The sequence below is a fragment of the Callithrix jacchus genome, chromosome 14 (genome assembly GCF_049354715.1).
Source record: "Callithrix jacchus isolate 240 chromosome 14, calJac240_pri, whole genome shotgun sequence".
In the NCBI taxonomy this organism is placed as follows: Eukaryota; Metazoa; Chordata; class Mammalia; order Primates; family Cebidae; genus Callithrix; species Callithrix jacchus.
The window spans coordinates 85,647,698-85,662,936 of NC_133515.1; the positions used below are offsets into that span (position 1 = coordinate 85,647,698).

General features: G+C 43.3%; 1 protein-coding gene across 2 annotated transcripts in view; it reads left to right on the forward strand.

The window, feature by feature from the left end:
• The window catches only part of ALK (ALK receptor tyrosine kinase), a 771,141-nt gene that overhangs the window by 551,497 nt on the left and 204,405 nt on the right, over window positions 1–15,239 (forward strand). For both annotated transcript variants that reach the window (XM_035272907.3, XM_035272908.3), the window contains exon 5: window positions 10,649–10,776. In XM_035272907.3, the coding sequence (XP_035128798.2) occupies window positions 10,649–10,776 (128 nt within the window). The remainder of the gene's footprint in view (window positions 1–10,648; window positions 10,777–15,239) is intronic.

Below are 15,239 nucleotides of genomic sequence, written 5' to 3' on the forward strand. Positions count from 1 at the left end.
TCCTTAAAATGGAAATAATTTTAAAATACGTGTGAAGTAATCTGAAGGCTCTCTGGAGGCTTTCCAGATTTTTAAGATTTGTTTCCAGATCTTTCCGTTGCCCCATTCACACCTAATTTAACAGTGATTATTTGTAGTGACTCACCACTACCAGTCTTTCCAAAGTATTCAAATGTTCTCCTGCCTGTTGCATCCACTTAAGGAATACAGCTGGCATAAACAGGTTTAGAAATTATAGGGGTGGAAAGGTGTGATACCTTTCCTTAACCATCATAAGGGTCACTCTGGACATTTCTAGGACAAAAGACAGGAAAGCAAAATAAATTTGTTTAATCACAGTTTTGCGTGATATGGGAGCCTTCAGAAATGAAGCCTGGGCCAGGTACAGTGGCTCATGCCTGTAATCCCAGCACTTTAGGAGGCTAACCACCTGAGGTCGGGAGTTCGAGACCAGTCTGACCAACATGGAGAGACTCTGTCTCTACGAAAAATACAAAATTAGCTTGGCATGGTGGTGCATGCCCGTAATCCCAGCTACTAGCAGGCTGAGGCAGGAGAATTGCTTGAATCCAGGAGGCAGAGGTTTCAGGGAGGAAAGAAAGAAAGAGAGAGAGAGGGAGAGAGCGGGAGGGAGAGGGAGAGAGAGGGAGAGGAAGGGAGAGAGGGAGAGAAGGATGAAGGGAGGGAAGAAGGGAGGGAGGGAGGAAGGAAGGAAAGAAGGAAGGAAGGATGGAAGAAAAAGACAGACCCAATGTCTTTTGTCCTTGGCCTCCCTGTCTAGCATGTCTTCCTCCCAGGTGTGGAGCAGGACCCCTGTGGAATGAGGTCTTCAAGACAGAAGGGAGAGAATAACCATTCTAGTTTTATGGCTTTCTCCAGGGGAGAAGGCTTCTAGTTCCTATGATCTTAGGGAAGAGGAATTCTGGTTTCTACAACTCATGCCAAGGAAGAAAGAGGGGAGGGAAGGAGAAAGTCAGAGAGAACTTGCTTCTGAGGCCCTTCCAATGTCCTTCATTTCAAAGGACTTAGCATGCCAAAGGGCCATACTTTTGGGTATTGTTTTCTGAGTCTGACAGAATAAGCCTAACTGATTCTCAGTGGGTGTGGAACTCAAATGATGGGAGTAGGGGGTCTAGGGCTACTAAAGAATAACCTTGAACCCTCAGTAACCTTGAACACTCAGTAACCTTGGGCATTCAGTGACCTTGAACATTCCGTGACCTTGAACACTCAGTAACCAGTAACCTTGAGCATTCCGTGACCTTGAACACTCAGTAACCTTACATACTCAGTAACCTTGAATATTCAGTGATCTTAAACACAGTAGCATTAAGCATTCAGTAACATTGAACATTCAGTGACCTTGACTACTCAGCAACCTTGAACATTCAGAGAGCACAGAGTATTTCCCGGCATGTAAAATGTACAGCTTGTGCTAATCTAGCAAGCAAATTCGTCACACAGAGGCCAGTCAAGAACACTTCTGCTACCATGCTTTTCTTACAGGTGTAGCTATGATCAGTCTACTCCTCCCCACACCAGCTGCAAGATTCAGAGGCTAGGTCTACAGAGATAGACTCTTAGTCTCCTGCTTTCTGGCCTGGTATATGGAATAAAGAAAAAATGCTCAGCCAGGGCCAGGATGGACATCAGCACCCCCAACCAGCCTGCATATTCCAATCCAGATTCTGAGGATGCAGAGGTTGAGTAGAAAATGAATAGCACAGCCTGAGGCAACACTGAAAGGGGACAGTATCTCCAGGATGCACCCTTTGCTGGTATACTGTTGTTCTTCACACACGACTCACCTCTGACCCACCAAAAGCTCTTCTAAAAAATGATTTACTGCCGAGTGCAGTGGCTCACGCCTGTAATCCCAACACTTTGGGAGGCTAAGGCAGGCAGATCACAAGGTCAGGAGTTCAAGACCAGCCTGGGCAACACGATAAAACCCTGTCTCTACTAAAATACCAAAAAAAAATGCTGAGTGTGGTGGCAGATACCTGTAATCCCAGCTATTCGGGAGGCTGATGTGGGAGAATCGCTTGAACCCAGGAGGCAGAGGTTGCAGTGAGCCAAGATTGCACCACTACACTCCAGTCTGGGTGACAGAGCAAGATTCTGTCTCAAAAAAAAAAAAAAAAACTGAGTTATATACATTTGGCATACACCTAAACCTATGTGCATCACAGTGGGAAGTGCCAGAGTTTTGAAGATAGTCTTGGGTTCACATTACCTCCCAGTACTTACTATATGAACCAGTGGTGTAATCTCTCTGAGCCTCAATTTTCTCTCTTATAAAATGGGGATGATGGTATGTTTCATGCATTTGTTATAAAAAATAAGATTTTCATATTTAACGGAAGTTCTGAAAACCTTTATGTCTGGAGTGGGAGGCTCTTTTCCAAAACCACTAAATCCCACCACACAGTCAGTCTCTAATTTCACCTTCTTATAAGATCATCAGCCACACTGGATTTAGGAGAGAAAAGAAACACTAGCATAATAATAATAACAGCATCCACTAAGGCTTATTGAGTGCTAACTGCATGCCCACGTCTCAACCCATGTGATCTTCACAACACCCCTTATGAATCAATTATTATTCCCACTTCTTAATTACAAAATTCAGGTGCAGAGAGGTTAAGTTAGGTAGCTGGCCTAAGGTCACATAGCCACTAACATGCAGAATTGAGATTATAGTACTTTCAGTGGGTATGGAACTCAAATGATGAGGAGGGAGGTCCAGGGGCCTGAGGTCACACAGCCAATAAAAGTCAGGCTGCTTAATCATTACATTTCTCTTGAAAGAAGAAAAGGAAAATGGAGGAAGGCATAGAAGGAAGAAAGACAGGAGGGAGAGAGGAAGGGAGGGAGGAGAGAAACAAGGAGATGTTAGAAGAAGCTAAAAAGAGGCCAGGAGGCTGAGCCTGTAATCCCAGCACTTTGGGAGGCCGAGGTGGGTAGATCACCTGAGGTCAGGAATTCAAGACCAAACTGGCTAACATGGGGAAAACCAATCTCAACTGAAAATAGAAAAATAAGTCGGGCATGGTGGCGCACGCCTGTAATCCTAGCTACTCGGGAGGCTGAGGCAGGAGAATCACTTGAGCGCGGAGGCGGAGGTTGCAGTGAGCCGAGATCACACCACTGTATTCCGCACTCCAGCCTGGGTGACAGAGTGAGACTCAATCTCAAAAAAAAAGACTCGGAAAAGGAACCCAGGACCATTTATGTTTTCTTTGTTCCAAAACATGAGAAAATAGTGAATGCAGTTTGGAACATCTCTGCCTCTGCCCAGAAAGGCTAGCCCACCTTCCAAATCCCTGTCACCCATGTAACATCTCTGATGAAATGAAAACTGCTTTACAGCTGACAATGCTAAGGTCTCAATAAGCAGACCTGTGGCCCCAGGGAACCAATCCCTGCTTCGGCCCCTCCTGCAGAGCCTGGGGCCTCTCAGCTTCAGAGCAGCTGTTCTCCACCATGGACCATTGGGAGCCAGGTCCCCACTCACCCTGAAACCTCTTCCTATCACAGCTGACCCTCTTCAGAGCACATTCATCTACCTTGTGGGGAACTATGAAGGGCAACGTAATAACAAAGCCAGGGCCACTTGGAAAAAAGACTCCATGTGCCACACGCCATGTGTAATTATTACTACAGAAAATTAATAAGCAACAAAGGACTTCACACTAAAATTTACATTGATCTGGGACTTCCCCCCCCCCCCACTATCTCCCATAAAAATGCTTTAAATGCAGGCTGATTTAATGGAAACAATAAAAAATTGTGCTGAATGGTTTATATTTGCTGCAGAATTACTACAAAGTATATTTTAAGGAAAACTTGAAAGTTATGTGTTTTTTTTTTTCCTGTTGGATAAGATTAGAGAGAGAGGTTCAATTGGTTTTTTTTTTTCCTTTCTTTCTGTATTGATCCAGACAAACTCCCACAGGCCCAGTTCTTTGTTTCTAACAAATCTTCACACCTTGTCCAGCCACTTGTCAAAAGAGATTCTTAGCAGAGACGCATGTGGAGGAATGCCAGCAGTGTGGCCTGAGCCTTGACGGGGTGATGCTTGATCACCATCATCATCACATGACTGTGTTCTGTGTGACAGGGACTTGGCTGGTTATCTAATTTATGCAGCTTTTGTCATTCTCTATCTCACCCATGAGTTTGGCCGTCCCGGCTAGGAGGTCAGTCACCACCTGAATGACTTGGCACTCATGCCCAGTATAGGACACGAAGATGGCCACATCTTGTAGCTTCAGGTCTCCTGCATATATATTCATTCGCTCTCCACACCTTTGCTGACTGCCTTCTGCGTGCTAGGTGTGGGTCTGGCTGCTGGGAATAACAGTGGTAAAAGCCAGGCTCGGTGACTCACACCTGTAATCCCAGTGCTTTGGGAGGCCAAGGTGGGCGGATCACCTGAGGGCAGGAGTTGGAGACCAGCCTGGGCAACATGGTGAAACCCCGTCTCTGCTAAATATACAAAATTAGCCAGGTGTAGTGGCAGGTGCCTGTAATCCCAACTACTTGGGAGGCTGAGGCAGGAGAATCCTCAGAACCCAGGAAATGGAGGTTTCAGTGAGCCAAGATCATGCCACTGTACACCAGCAAGACTTGGTCTCAAAAACACACACACACACAGAGCCAGAAATAGAAACAAAGCCTCGGGAAAATTGTTTCTAACCTCAAAAAGCTTAAATGACAGAATAAAATGGTGTTCTAAAGATTGTGGAGGCACACAATCTGCTTTTAAAACTCAGCTCTAAGCAGTGCATATAGTAGATCTTTAAAGTTTTCATTGCTGCTGATCATATTATTAACAGTTGTTATTGCTGGCATTGCTGCTGTAGGTAATCTTCATATTGTCTTGGTCCAAACCTGACCTGCATTGGAGAGAACACATATGTAACAGAGGGTAACTCTCCTAGTTGAGAACCCAGGTATCCTCCAGGTCTCAATTATATAATTCTCTGGTCATTCTGATTCGCTCTAGCAAATGGGGGAGCAGGAGTTATGTGAGGAGCTATGTGGTAATATTGCAATCCCCAAAGTTCCTCAGTCTCTGTGTTTCTCCTAACGGGGAAGGCATCATTATCATGTGAATAGATGACAGCTAGTGTTAATGGATTGACATGAACGTTTAGACTAACTCAGCTGCACTGTGATATAAATTTTGACCAAGAGTGTCAGAAACTTGTCTGATTTACCAGAAATATGTTCATTTTTTCCTCTCAGCCAACAAATATTTTTTTGAGTGTCTACGATGTATAAGACATCGGAGACACGTAAGAAGGATCTGCCATTCTGGCATTAAGGAGGTGGGAAGGTGAGACATGGAAGTCATCCTTCCTGTAGAGGTCCGCGAAAAACATTGGCTCCCACAAGACTGGATCACCCATTTTCCAAACACACGCTGTCTGTGTGGGCTCTGCTCATGTGCTCATGTCAGTCTCTTTCTGCATTGCCCCCTCCTCATTCCTGACCCCTCTTCACAACCCATGTTCAGGGTACTCCTGTCCTGACCGCCCATTCTGAGACATCACTTTGGCCTCTGCTGCAATAGCATGGTGCCTACACTTCTCACTTGCCTCTTCTATGCTGCCATTCACTATAAATCTTGGTACATATGTTTGTTCTTTCTCACCAGTCTGTAAGCTCCTTGAGACAAAGCTAAATCCTAAACCCTAAGCATCCCTAGAGCATCCACTACTTTATCTAGTGTGCAGCAATGCACCAGTAAGTATCTGAGAAATAGAACATGGCTCAAAAACATAACCGAGAACTAGACACAAAGAATCTTTTCATGTCCTACAGGAAGATGCAAAGGTAAAGAAGAAGCTTTTACTCTAAGTGAGATGGAGGCCTTTGGAGGATTCTGAGAGGAAGCGTGATCTGCTATCATAGTCAAATTCTGATACATCTTGTAGGGATGTTCTAACGTAACTTCTTGGGGCTGTATTTAACATATAAAGTTGCATTTAACAACGTTTTTCTGTGATGGCTGCTATTCATGAATTGCAAATACATTTCTCACCCTTTTACTATGTTCCTTTCTCCTATGACTCTCATAAATGAATTCAGATGCAGATATTTGCAAGAACCAGTGTCATTCCATGAAGAAAGCAGTGACTTTCCATAGGAATAGTCCACTTATGTGCTCCTACTATGTGCTAAGAACTGTTACTTTCCATATATCCTCCTCAGAAATCCTTAAGTTACACATTAAGACCTTCATCTTAAAAATAGGAAAACGGGAGCTCAGAGGAGTTAAATCATTTGCCTAAGGTCATAGCTAGTGGATGGTGGAGCTGAGAGCTGAGTCTAGGCCTTGCCTCTCTACACTGCAGCAGCTAAAACCATCTCAGAAAGGCATTCCTTTGAAAAGCCTGTAGGGTTTGAGGGTTCACTTATGTGAACCAGCCCTATGTCAACATGATGCCCATTGGGATATTGTGCAGAAGCAAAGTATGACATGTTCCCTGTCTTGTCAGCTGCCACTCATGGTCCTCACGTGCTGTCATAAAGTGTCCCTTCATTCTGGGCTTAAAATAACTTGGTGCCTTTGCCCTCTTGAGTTACAGCTGTCAACCTTTCAATCTCTTCAGCGGCTTGCCTTGTATCAGATGTGCCAGACAGTTTTCTTTAAACATAGAGAGCTAAGCTGGTAGGGAGCCATGGGAGCCTCAGAAATTCTTTTTATTTCCATGTCAGAACTTCTTATGATTTTTTTGTAGATTTTTCCAATAGTGTGTTTCACTATCTGGCTGGTGCGCCTATCCTCAAATCCCAAATTGATGATCCCTCCAGCAATGCTAAGTAAACATATTCTTCTCTATCTCTGTGATTTTAGGGAAATAAATGCAATTGATTGTACAGACTGGACCGTAGATTGCATTGTCTCTTGTTCTCGCAGTCTTGGCATAATAATATGCTTTATTTTAATCTTAAGTCTGCAGGTAACTCAATGTGTGACCTTGAGCAAGTCTCCACTTCCCCAAGGAGGGTGAAACTCAGTCTCTTTGCAGAAATAAATCTGCAATTGTGTGATTAATCATTCTTCTCCCACCTCTGTGGGATGTTATTTGTCAATTGCAGCTTTCAGGGCTTTCCTAAAATGTTTTGTTACTAGGATTCCTGCAATCTGCTAGAGAAGTATAGATATCAGATCAATAAGGGCCCTTAGGGAACTTTTAATTCAATGCCTGCATTTTGCTAAGGAAGAAACTAAAACCCAAAGAGGGGCAGGGACTTGCCTGAGCCCATGCAAATCCATCACCAGAATCCAGAACTGAGCTCCCAATTCAGTGGCCTTTCTCTATATTACTTCTAGCCTGCAGGTCAGAAATGGACCTCGATATTCACAAACCAACCCTCCTGACTTTTTTGATGGACACTAACATACTCATTATGATACAGGCACACTGCAAAGATCGGTGGTCAGTGTTTTTCTCAAAAAATTCATGCAAAGTTGGAGGCCGAATATAATTGATCAGAAAACATCCAAAATTTCAGGCATTTGGAGAAAAATGCCTTATTCAAAGTCATCAGGCAAATGAGGGACAGAGCCAGAACTGGAACTGAAGAGCTCCAGAGAGACACAGGGAAGATAATGGATTGTGACAAGCTGTCCATACAGTCCTCTGGCTTCCTAAAGTCCAGATGGACACCCCACACTGTCAAATTGATTGATGGAAGCACCAATGATAAGACAGTCACAAATCCCCAGCACATGCAACCAGCTGCACATTTGTTTCCAGGAGGCTGTAGGTCAGAACACAACCTTCCCCTCTGCAGGCCTAAGTAGAGTTGCCAAAGGAATGAAAGCAGGACCCTAATAAGCTAATTCCATGACCACCCAGGTATAAGCAAAGAAAATGGAGGCAGACCAAGAAGAGAGTTTAGATTGTTTTTCACTGGGTTTTTGGCTGTCTCTTAAACAAATGTGACCCTAGGTATAAGCTTGCCCTTTTCTACTCCCAACTTCCCTGGCTATAAAATCCATGTTTGGCAACTGCTCTGAAAGTTATTCAAGTTGCAGCAGTAAACTATTTGAGGCCAGAGAATTTCAGACCAAAGTTATTGCATCAGTAACTCAGAAACTAATTCCTAAAACTCTTGACACATTTATCCAGAGGGCTAGTGCCAATATAGAAATGGAAATCATTGTCAAGGGCCACTGTGTACCTGGAATTAAAATCCATCATTCCTCAGAGCAGAGAGCTATGATTTTGGCAGAATATGAATACTCTTGCCTTTCACCACCATCTTTCCTCAAAAATAGGTCCTTTATTTTTCAGAAACAAGACAAATTCTGCCTTTTTGTCTTTTTTGTTTGTTTCCTTAAGAACCCTTGTTTAAATATTCTTTTCAAATATTGCTTTCTTTGACAGTCCCTCATTTAAACCGAAAGGTCTCCTTTTCCTTCAATTGCACCAGTTTTATTGTGGATGGAAATCCTGCTGGGTACAGTAACAGAGAACAAACTTTATAGCAGAAATAATCCCTTCTACAGCATCTATTGTGGGGAAACTCAGTACACTTTATTAAATGGCTGAAGAATTGGCTCCAGTGATCTGAATTAACTACAGAGAGCAGAGATAGGGAAGAAGACTGCCTCCTTCACTCAGCAGACACCCACTGCATGCCAGAGACCAGAGACTCAAAACCACCATCCAGGAGCACCACGTTGAAAGAGATGGTGGATTGTCGCAGGTGATGCCTTCATCACCAAAAGTTAGCAAAGGCAGAAAAGATTTTGTGGAAACCAGTGTTAGCAAACACATGCAAAAATGGCCCCCCTGATTGACTGTGGGAGGATTGACAGTATGCCTAAGTGTGTGTGTACTTTGACTCTAAGTCTAGGAATTTGTCCTTAGGCCATATTTAGGTAAGTACACAGATTAGCTTAGGCATGATCATGACAAAGAAAAAAATCAGAAGCCATGTACAAATCATTAAAAATGCAGTCATTAAAATGATAATGTAATCTCATTGTCTTGTGACATGTCATCAAGTGAGCAAGTGCAACCTCAGAGTATATGTACTATAGTCTCATTCATATAAATTAAAATGGATTAAATTGGACAGGTAGGGCCAGATGCAGTGGCTCACACCTAGAGGCTGAGGCAGGTGGATGGCTTGAACCCAGGAACTGGAGATCAACCTGGGGAACAGTGAGACCTGTCTCTACAAAAAAAAAAATACAAAAATTAGCCAGTTGTGGTGGCTTGCACCTGTAGTCCCAGCACCTCAGGAGGCTAAACCTGAGGAGGTCAAGCCTGCAGTGATCTGTGATCACACCACTGCACTCCAGCCTGGATAACAGAGCAAGACCCTGTCTCAAGACAGAAAAAAAAAAACAAAAAACTGATAGGTTGTTGACTTAGGCAGTGACTACGGTGATTGCTGGACACTGGTATTCCAGGTGGCTTTTCCTTTATCAGCCTTTCTGAATTGTTGGATTTTCAATGCTTTTTGTTCTTTACAGTGAGCATCACTTTATATTTAGGGGGTAGAAATGTTGTTAAAATTTTTCTAATGGAAAGCTGATTTTCCCCTTAATCCTTTACTACTTGTACTGCCATATCAAAGCCCAACCTAGTGGTAAAATATTGTGATGATTTCATAGTTGTATAAGTAAGTGCAAACCTACCCATTTGTACGCTCGAATGCACCAAGGCATACACTTTTTGTACATGTAATTTATTATACGTCAATTATACCTCAATAAAATTATTTTTTAAGGAAAGAAAATATGAAATAATCTAGGTAATTTTCATTTTTCACACAAACCACTGAAAATAAGTAAATAAATAAACACACACGCACATACACACACTCTCTCTCGCAGACATTTATGAATCAACGTTGGAAAGTAAATTTGAATGTCCAATCAGTGACAGGAGCCTATTTCAGGAGGTTAATAGCATGAGCAAGGTGTAAAAATGTTCATTTAATTTATTCTCTATTCTCTGACAGTGTCAGTATCCTTGATTATAGGTGGACGCAGAGCTCACCATTTCGCCCACTTCCATCTTTTTCTGTTTGCACTTTTTAAAAAGTCCACGTCAATCTTAGGTGCCTTTTACCCCAAAATACATGCTTCGGTGCACTTTAATTTTCCTGCAGTAAATAAATAGCTCTTGCTAGCTTCCCTCTTAGGTAACTATAGAACAAACCTGAGGGTTCCGAGACTTTCTATCAGATAAAATTCTGAAAACCAATCATTCTTTCTAGAGTTAATTATGAATAGACTGATAAATGTTTTGAAGACATTTCCTTGACTCTGCTGGCAGGTTTTCTCAAGTATATAAATTCTTTCTTGTAATACTAGCTCCTGAAATAGTCCAAAGAGCTGCATTTGCCTTAAACAGAATATGACAAAAGAAATGCCAGTGGCAAGAGTGGGTTTGCAAATTGGATCTCTAAGTTTGCTGGACAAAAAGAAGACAAGTATTTGCATGTTGCTGTCAGTCACTGTCCTCAGCACCACTTAGAGTCCCATCTCTTGGTGCCCATGAGGAATGTGAGCCCCAAAGTCCCTGCAAGGGCATGACTCTGTCTGCATGTTAGGCCTAATTCTCATCACAGTTTCTCTATGCTTTTCTCTTCTGCTTTCCGGTGGCACCAGTTGGACAGTGCTCCAGGGAAGAATTGGGCGCCCAGACAGCCCGTTTCGAGTGGCCCTGGAATACATCTCCAGTGGAAACCGCAGCTTGTCTGCAGTGGACTTCTTTGCCCTGAAGAACTGCAGTGAAGGTATCTGAATCTGGCTTTCTCCACTCTCCTTGCTGCCTATTGTGTTAGATGTGTCAATAAGCTGCAACCATGTTTAGCTGGGAATGTGCACACTTACAGAAAAAAGTCTAGAGTGGACTGGGTGGCTCACACCTGTAATCCCAGCACTTTGGGAGACTGAGGTGGGTGAATCATTTGAGGTCAGGTATTTGAGACCAGCCTGGCCAACAGGGCAAAACCCTGTCTCTGCTAAAAATATGAAAATTAGCCAGGCGTGGTGTCACGTGCCTATAATCCCAGCGACTCAGGAGGCTGAGGCAGGAGAATCACTTGACAGAGAGGTGGAGGTTGCAGTGATCCGAGATCATACCACTGCACTTCAGCCTGTGCAACAGAGTGAGACTCAGTCTCAAAAAAAAGAAAGAAAAAGAAAAGTCTAGAGTGTTTTCAGAGCTAGTTCTGAATAATACCAAGTGATTCATATACCAGATAAACCATTGTCAAAGAGCTAGTGTAAAATTGTATCTACCTTGAGAACATGTAGACACATAGAAAGGAGCAACAGATACAGGGGCCTACCAGAGGGTGGAGAGTGGAGGGTGGGAGGAGGGAGAGGATCAGGGACCCAAGAAGAAAGTGTGGACCCAGAGGAAGGCTGAGGCACTCCCAGACCTAAATTCTCCATTTAAACTCTTCATGACTATCTATGAGGCCCATATCCCATGGTCATCTGTCCCATCTACAGGCCTGGATTTGAACTTTGTGCCTCTCGGAAATGGTGTGTGAAAGGGATTTTCTTAGGGAGGAACACCTACTGACCCCCATCCCCCAACCCAGCTTCTTTTGCCCCTGTGGCTCTTCACTATAAAAAACATTTATAGTGTATTTTGTTTTCGTTGCCTAATCAAAACTGGTCTATGGGTGAGGAAAAAGAAAAATCACCATAACGTGATAGATTGAACCACAGTTCAAGTTGAAAAGGTGGTTAACCTATGATATGAGGCAGTGAATGAGAAACGTGTGGTTTGGGAGCAAGCCAGGAGCTTGTACAAATGTTTCCGCACTCGTGAACTTGAAGATTTGTGAATGTCTCTGGACATCATCAGTCCTCACAGATGTCAAGGATCTGTGTACCATACAAAACAGGCCATCTGTTGAAATGGAACCAGTTAACAAGAATGTGACAGGGAGAGGGTATCAATTCCCAGAATGTTCTCAGTTGATCGTCACTAGGAAAAGGGACTAAGAAACTACAAAATTCCAGATATCAGGCCCAGCAAAAATACTCCTGCAAAAAATTTCTTGACCTGAAAAAAATTCTTTGTATGTTAAAATCAAGGATCTCAACCTATAGATGTTTTCTCCCTTACCCTGCAACTCCCTCTCACCTAAAAACATTCATCCCTCAGAGCCTGTGTTTCATTCATAGTGAGTCTGCTCCAGGGACCTTGCTTCTTCTAAAGATAGACAAGCAAACAAGCAGACCTTGTCTGCCTTTCTGCCTTTATGAAGCCAATAGGGTTGACCTCCCTAAAGTCTCTCTAATGATCCAGAAAGTTTCCACTGTCAGGGCACTGTCTTAGAGGAAGGAGAAGATGAGGCTGCCTCTGATTCCCTAGAGAAAGTGGCTAGGCCCAGATACCTAGGGAAGTTCTCATGGTCCAGCTTCCTTCTTTCAGTGGCTCTAGGTCCAAGTACAGATGGTCTTCATGAAGAGGCAAATGTTCTCTGCGTTTCTTCTCTGGGTCAGACCACCTGTGGCCATCAAGGGATGTGGAGAGATTGGTATGGATGTGTAAGGTAGACAGTAGTGAAGAACAAGGTGATCTCGGTGTTTGCTTAGAACTTCCAAATTTGCTTCCCATAGCAGACAAATTCCAGTGCATATCAGTAGGCATAGAGAAGTTTAGACATAGGAATCATCCTAAAATTATACTCATATTTAAAGGGAAGAGGTTACTTTAAAGGCATACTCAATACCTATTCAATGTAAACAAATGTTTATATTTTCTGGGGTCATTGCTTTGGTTAAGCCAGAAGGAGAGGGGATAAAAGGCTAAAAGTGGTATCTTTGAAGGAGGTGAACAGGGCTGGTGACATAACTGGCCAGGACTGTAGATAGGATGCCTGGTCTGTTTTTTGGATAAGAACTTGGTCCCTTCACAATGAGGCACAGACAGAGCACAAGGGGAAACACAACTGTATAACTCTACAGCTCTTCCTTGGCCCACTGCAGAGAGGTGCCATTTTAGTTCAATGGGAGAAGCCTCAAGAGAGACATGGGACAATTCTCCCTGCATAGGAGATAATATCTCTCTGTGGGTGTCATCAGGATGCAGGCCGTTCCTGTATCCTCTCTACATCCTTACACTTGTCACAGTGTGTGACACTAGGTAGGTGCTCACTTCTCAGTTGATATGGACTAATAGCAAAAAGCTAACATGGCCAGGGCACTCGCCATTCACAAAGGCAAGTATCAATGCCTTTATGTGGGTCACCTCATCCAAGCTTTACAATAATGCTGTAAAGCAGAGACTAGTGTTCTCATTTTACGGATGGGAGAAGTTTCAAAACTTGCCAAGGTCATTCAGTCAGTGAAAGGTAGTCAAACTCCATCCCAAGTTGATCTGATGACAAAGCCAGTGTTTCTGTCCACTACACTCTACTGTCTTTGTAGAAGAGGCTGAGGTTGCATTTATTTACCAAAAACCTTAGAATCACCTTTGACTCTTCCTAGTCTCTTACCGCTATACCCAAATGGCCAGAACCTTTACTTCTGGACTTGCTTTTGCCTGTATTCTATCTGTTTCTGTCTAGATAGTTGATATGGTTTGGATTTGTGTCCTCCCCTCCCCACCAAATTTCACGTTGGATTGTGATCCTCAGTGTTGGAGTAGGGGCCTAGTGGGATGTAATTGGATCATGGGGGAGGAGTTCCCCCTTGCTATTCTCATGACAGTGAGTGAGTTCTCCCGAGATCTGGATGTTTAAAAGTGTGCAGCACCTTCTTCGTTGCTCTCTTCCTCCTGCTCCAGCCATGTAGGATATGACTGCTTCCCTTTTGCCTTCTGCCATGATTATAAGTTTCCTGAGGCCTCCCCAGTCATGTTTCCTGTACAGCCTGTGGAACCATGAGCCAATTAAACCTATGTTCTTTATAAATTATCCAGTCCCAGGTATTTATAGCAGCATGAGAACAGACTAATCCAATAGTACTGTTGCTGCCTCTTGAATATGCCCTTCTGACTTCATTTCTCAACTATGTGTCTTATTCTTACTATATTCTTCATATATGCAGACTTGAACTTTGGCAGCAGCCAAGGGGTCTCCCTAATACCATTCCATCTTTCACACGTTGCCAGATAAATCTCCTCAATATTATTCCTTTCCTGGTGGCACTTGCGGGTGACAAAGGTTATTTCTTATTGCCTCCCACATCAGAAAATAATAGAATAAGGGGCCTAGACTGGACCACCTCACTCATTTCCTGGGGCCAGGAAATGTCATTTGCAGCTGCAGAAATTCTCCTTGAGACTTTATTCCCTACATCTAAATTTAGTAGCTGTTTTATAATCATTTCCCATTTAATCATTTTGGGATCCTAACTTGAAGTTCAAGACCTTGTCTTATATTTTTTTTATTTCTCCAGGGAGCAGCTAGCATTGTGCTAAACACATAGAAAACACCACACAAATATACGTTGACTGATTGGTTAATCAATCAATTGATAAATGCTGCACCTTCCTTTATGGCTTTGGGCTATTATTTCCAAAAGAAAGTAGCTGTGAATGGCTTGGAATAGGTTTTTCCCTGAAAGACCAGTGAAAGAGCAGTCTGCATACTGAGCACAGACAAGAGGGACATCAGCCCCCAGAGACACCCATGCCTGAGCTACCAAGGAACACTTAGCCCATTTACAAAAACCTTTCTTGAGCAGACAATTCAGAGCAATGGGATCACACAGGACACTTACCGGGACCCCTCAGGTTCGGAGGTGTCTACAGAAAAACATATGTCAGAATGGGCAAGACTAGCTTCTTGAAAGATATTTGAAAAAGATCAGTGTGCTAGGTGTGATGGCTCATGCCTGTAATCCAAGCACTTTAGGAGGCCAAGGTTGGCAGATCACCTGAGGTGAGGAGGTCGAGACTAGCCTGGCCAACATGGTGAAACCCCATCTCTACTAAAAATGCAAAAAAATAGCCAGGCATGGTGGTATGCACCTGTAATCCCAGATTACTCAGGAGGCTGAGGCAGGAGAATCACTTGAACCTGGGAGGCTGAGGTTGTAGTGAGCCCAGATCATGCCACTGCACTCCTGCCTGGGCAACAGAATGAGACTCTGTCTCAAAAAAAAAAGAGAGAGAGAGAGAAAAGAAAGAAAAAAGAATAGGATCAGTATGGCCCTGAACAGCTTGTAAAAATGCACAGCATCATCTAGCACTTCCATGTACTAGGCCCTATTCTAGGCCCTATTCTAGGCC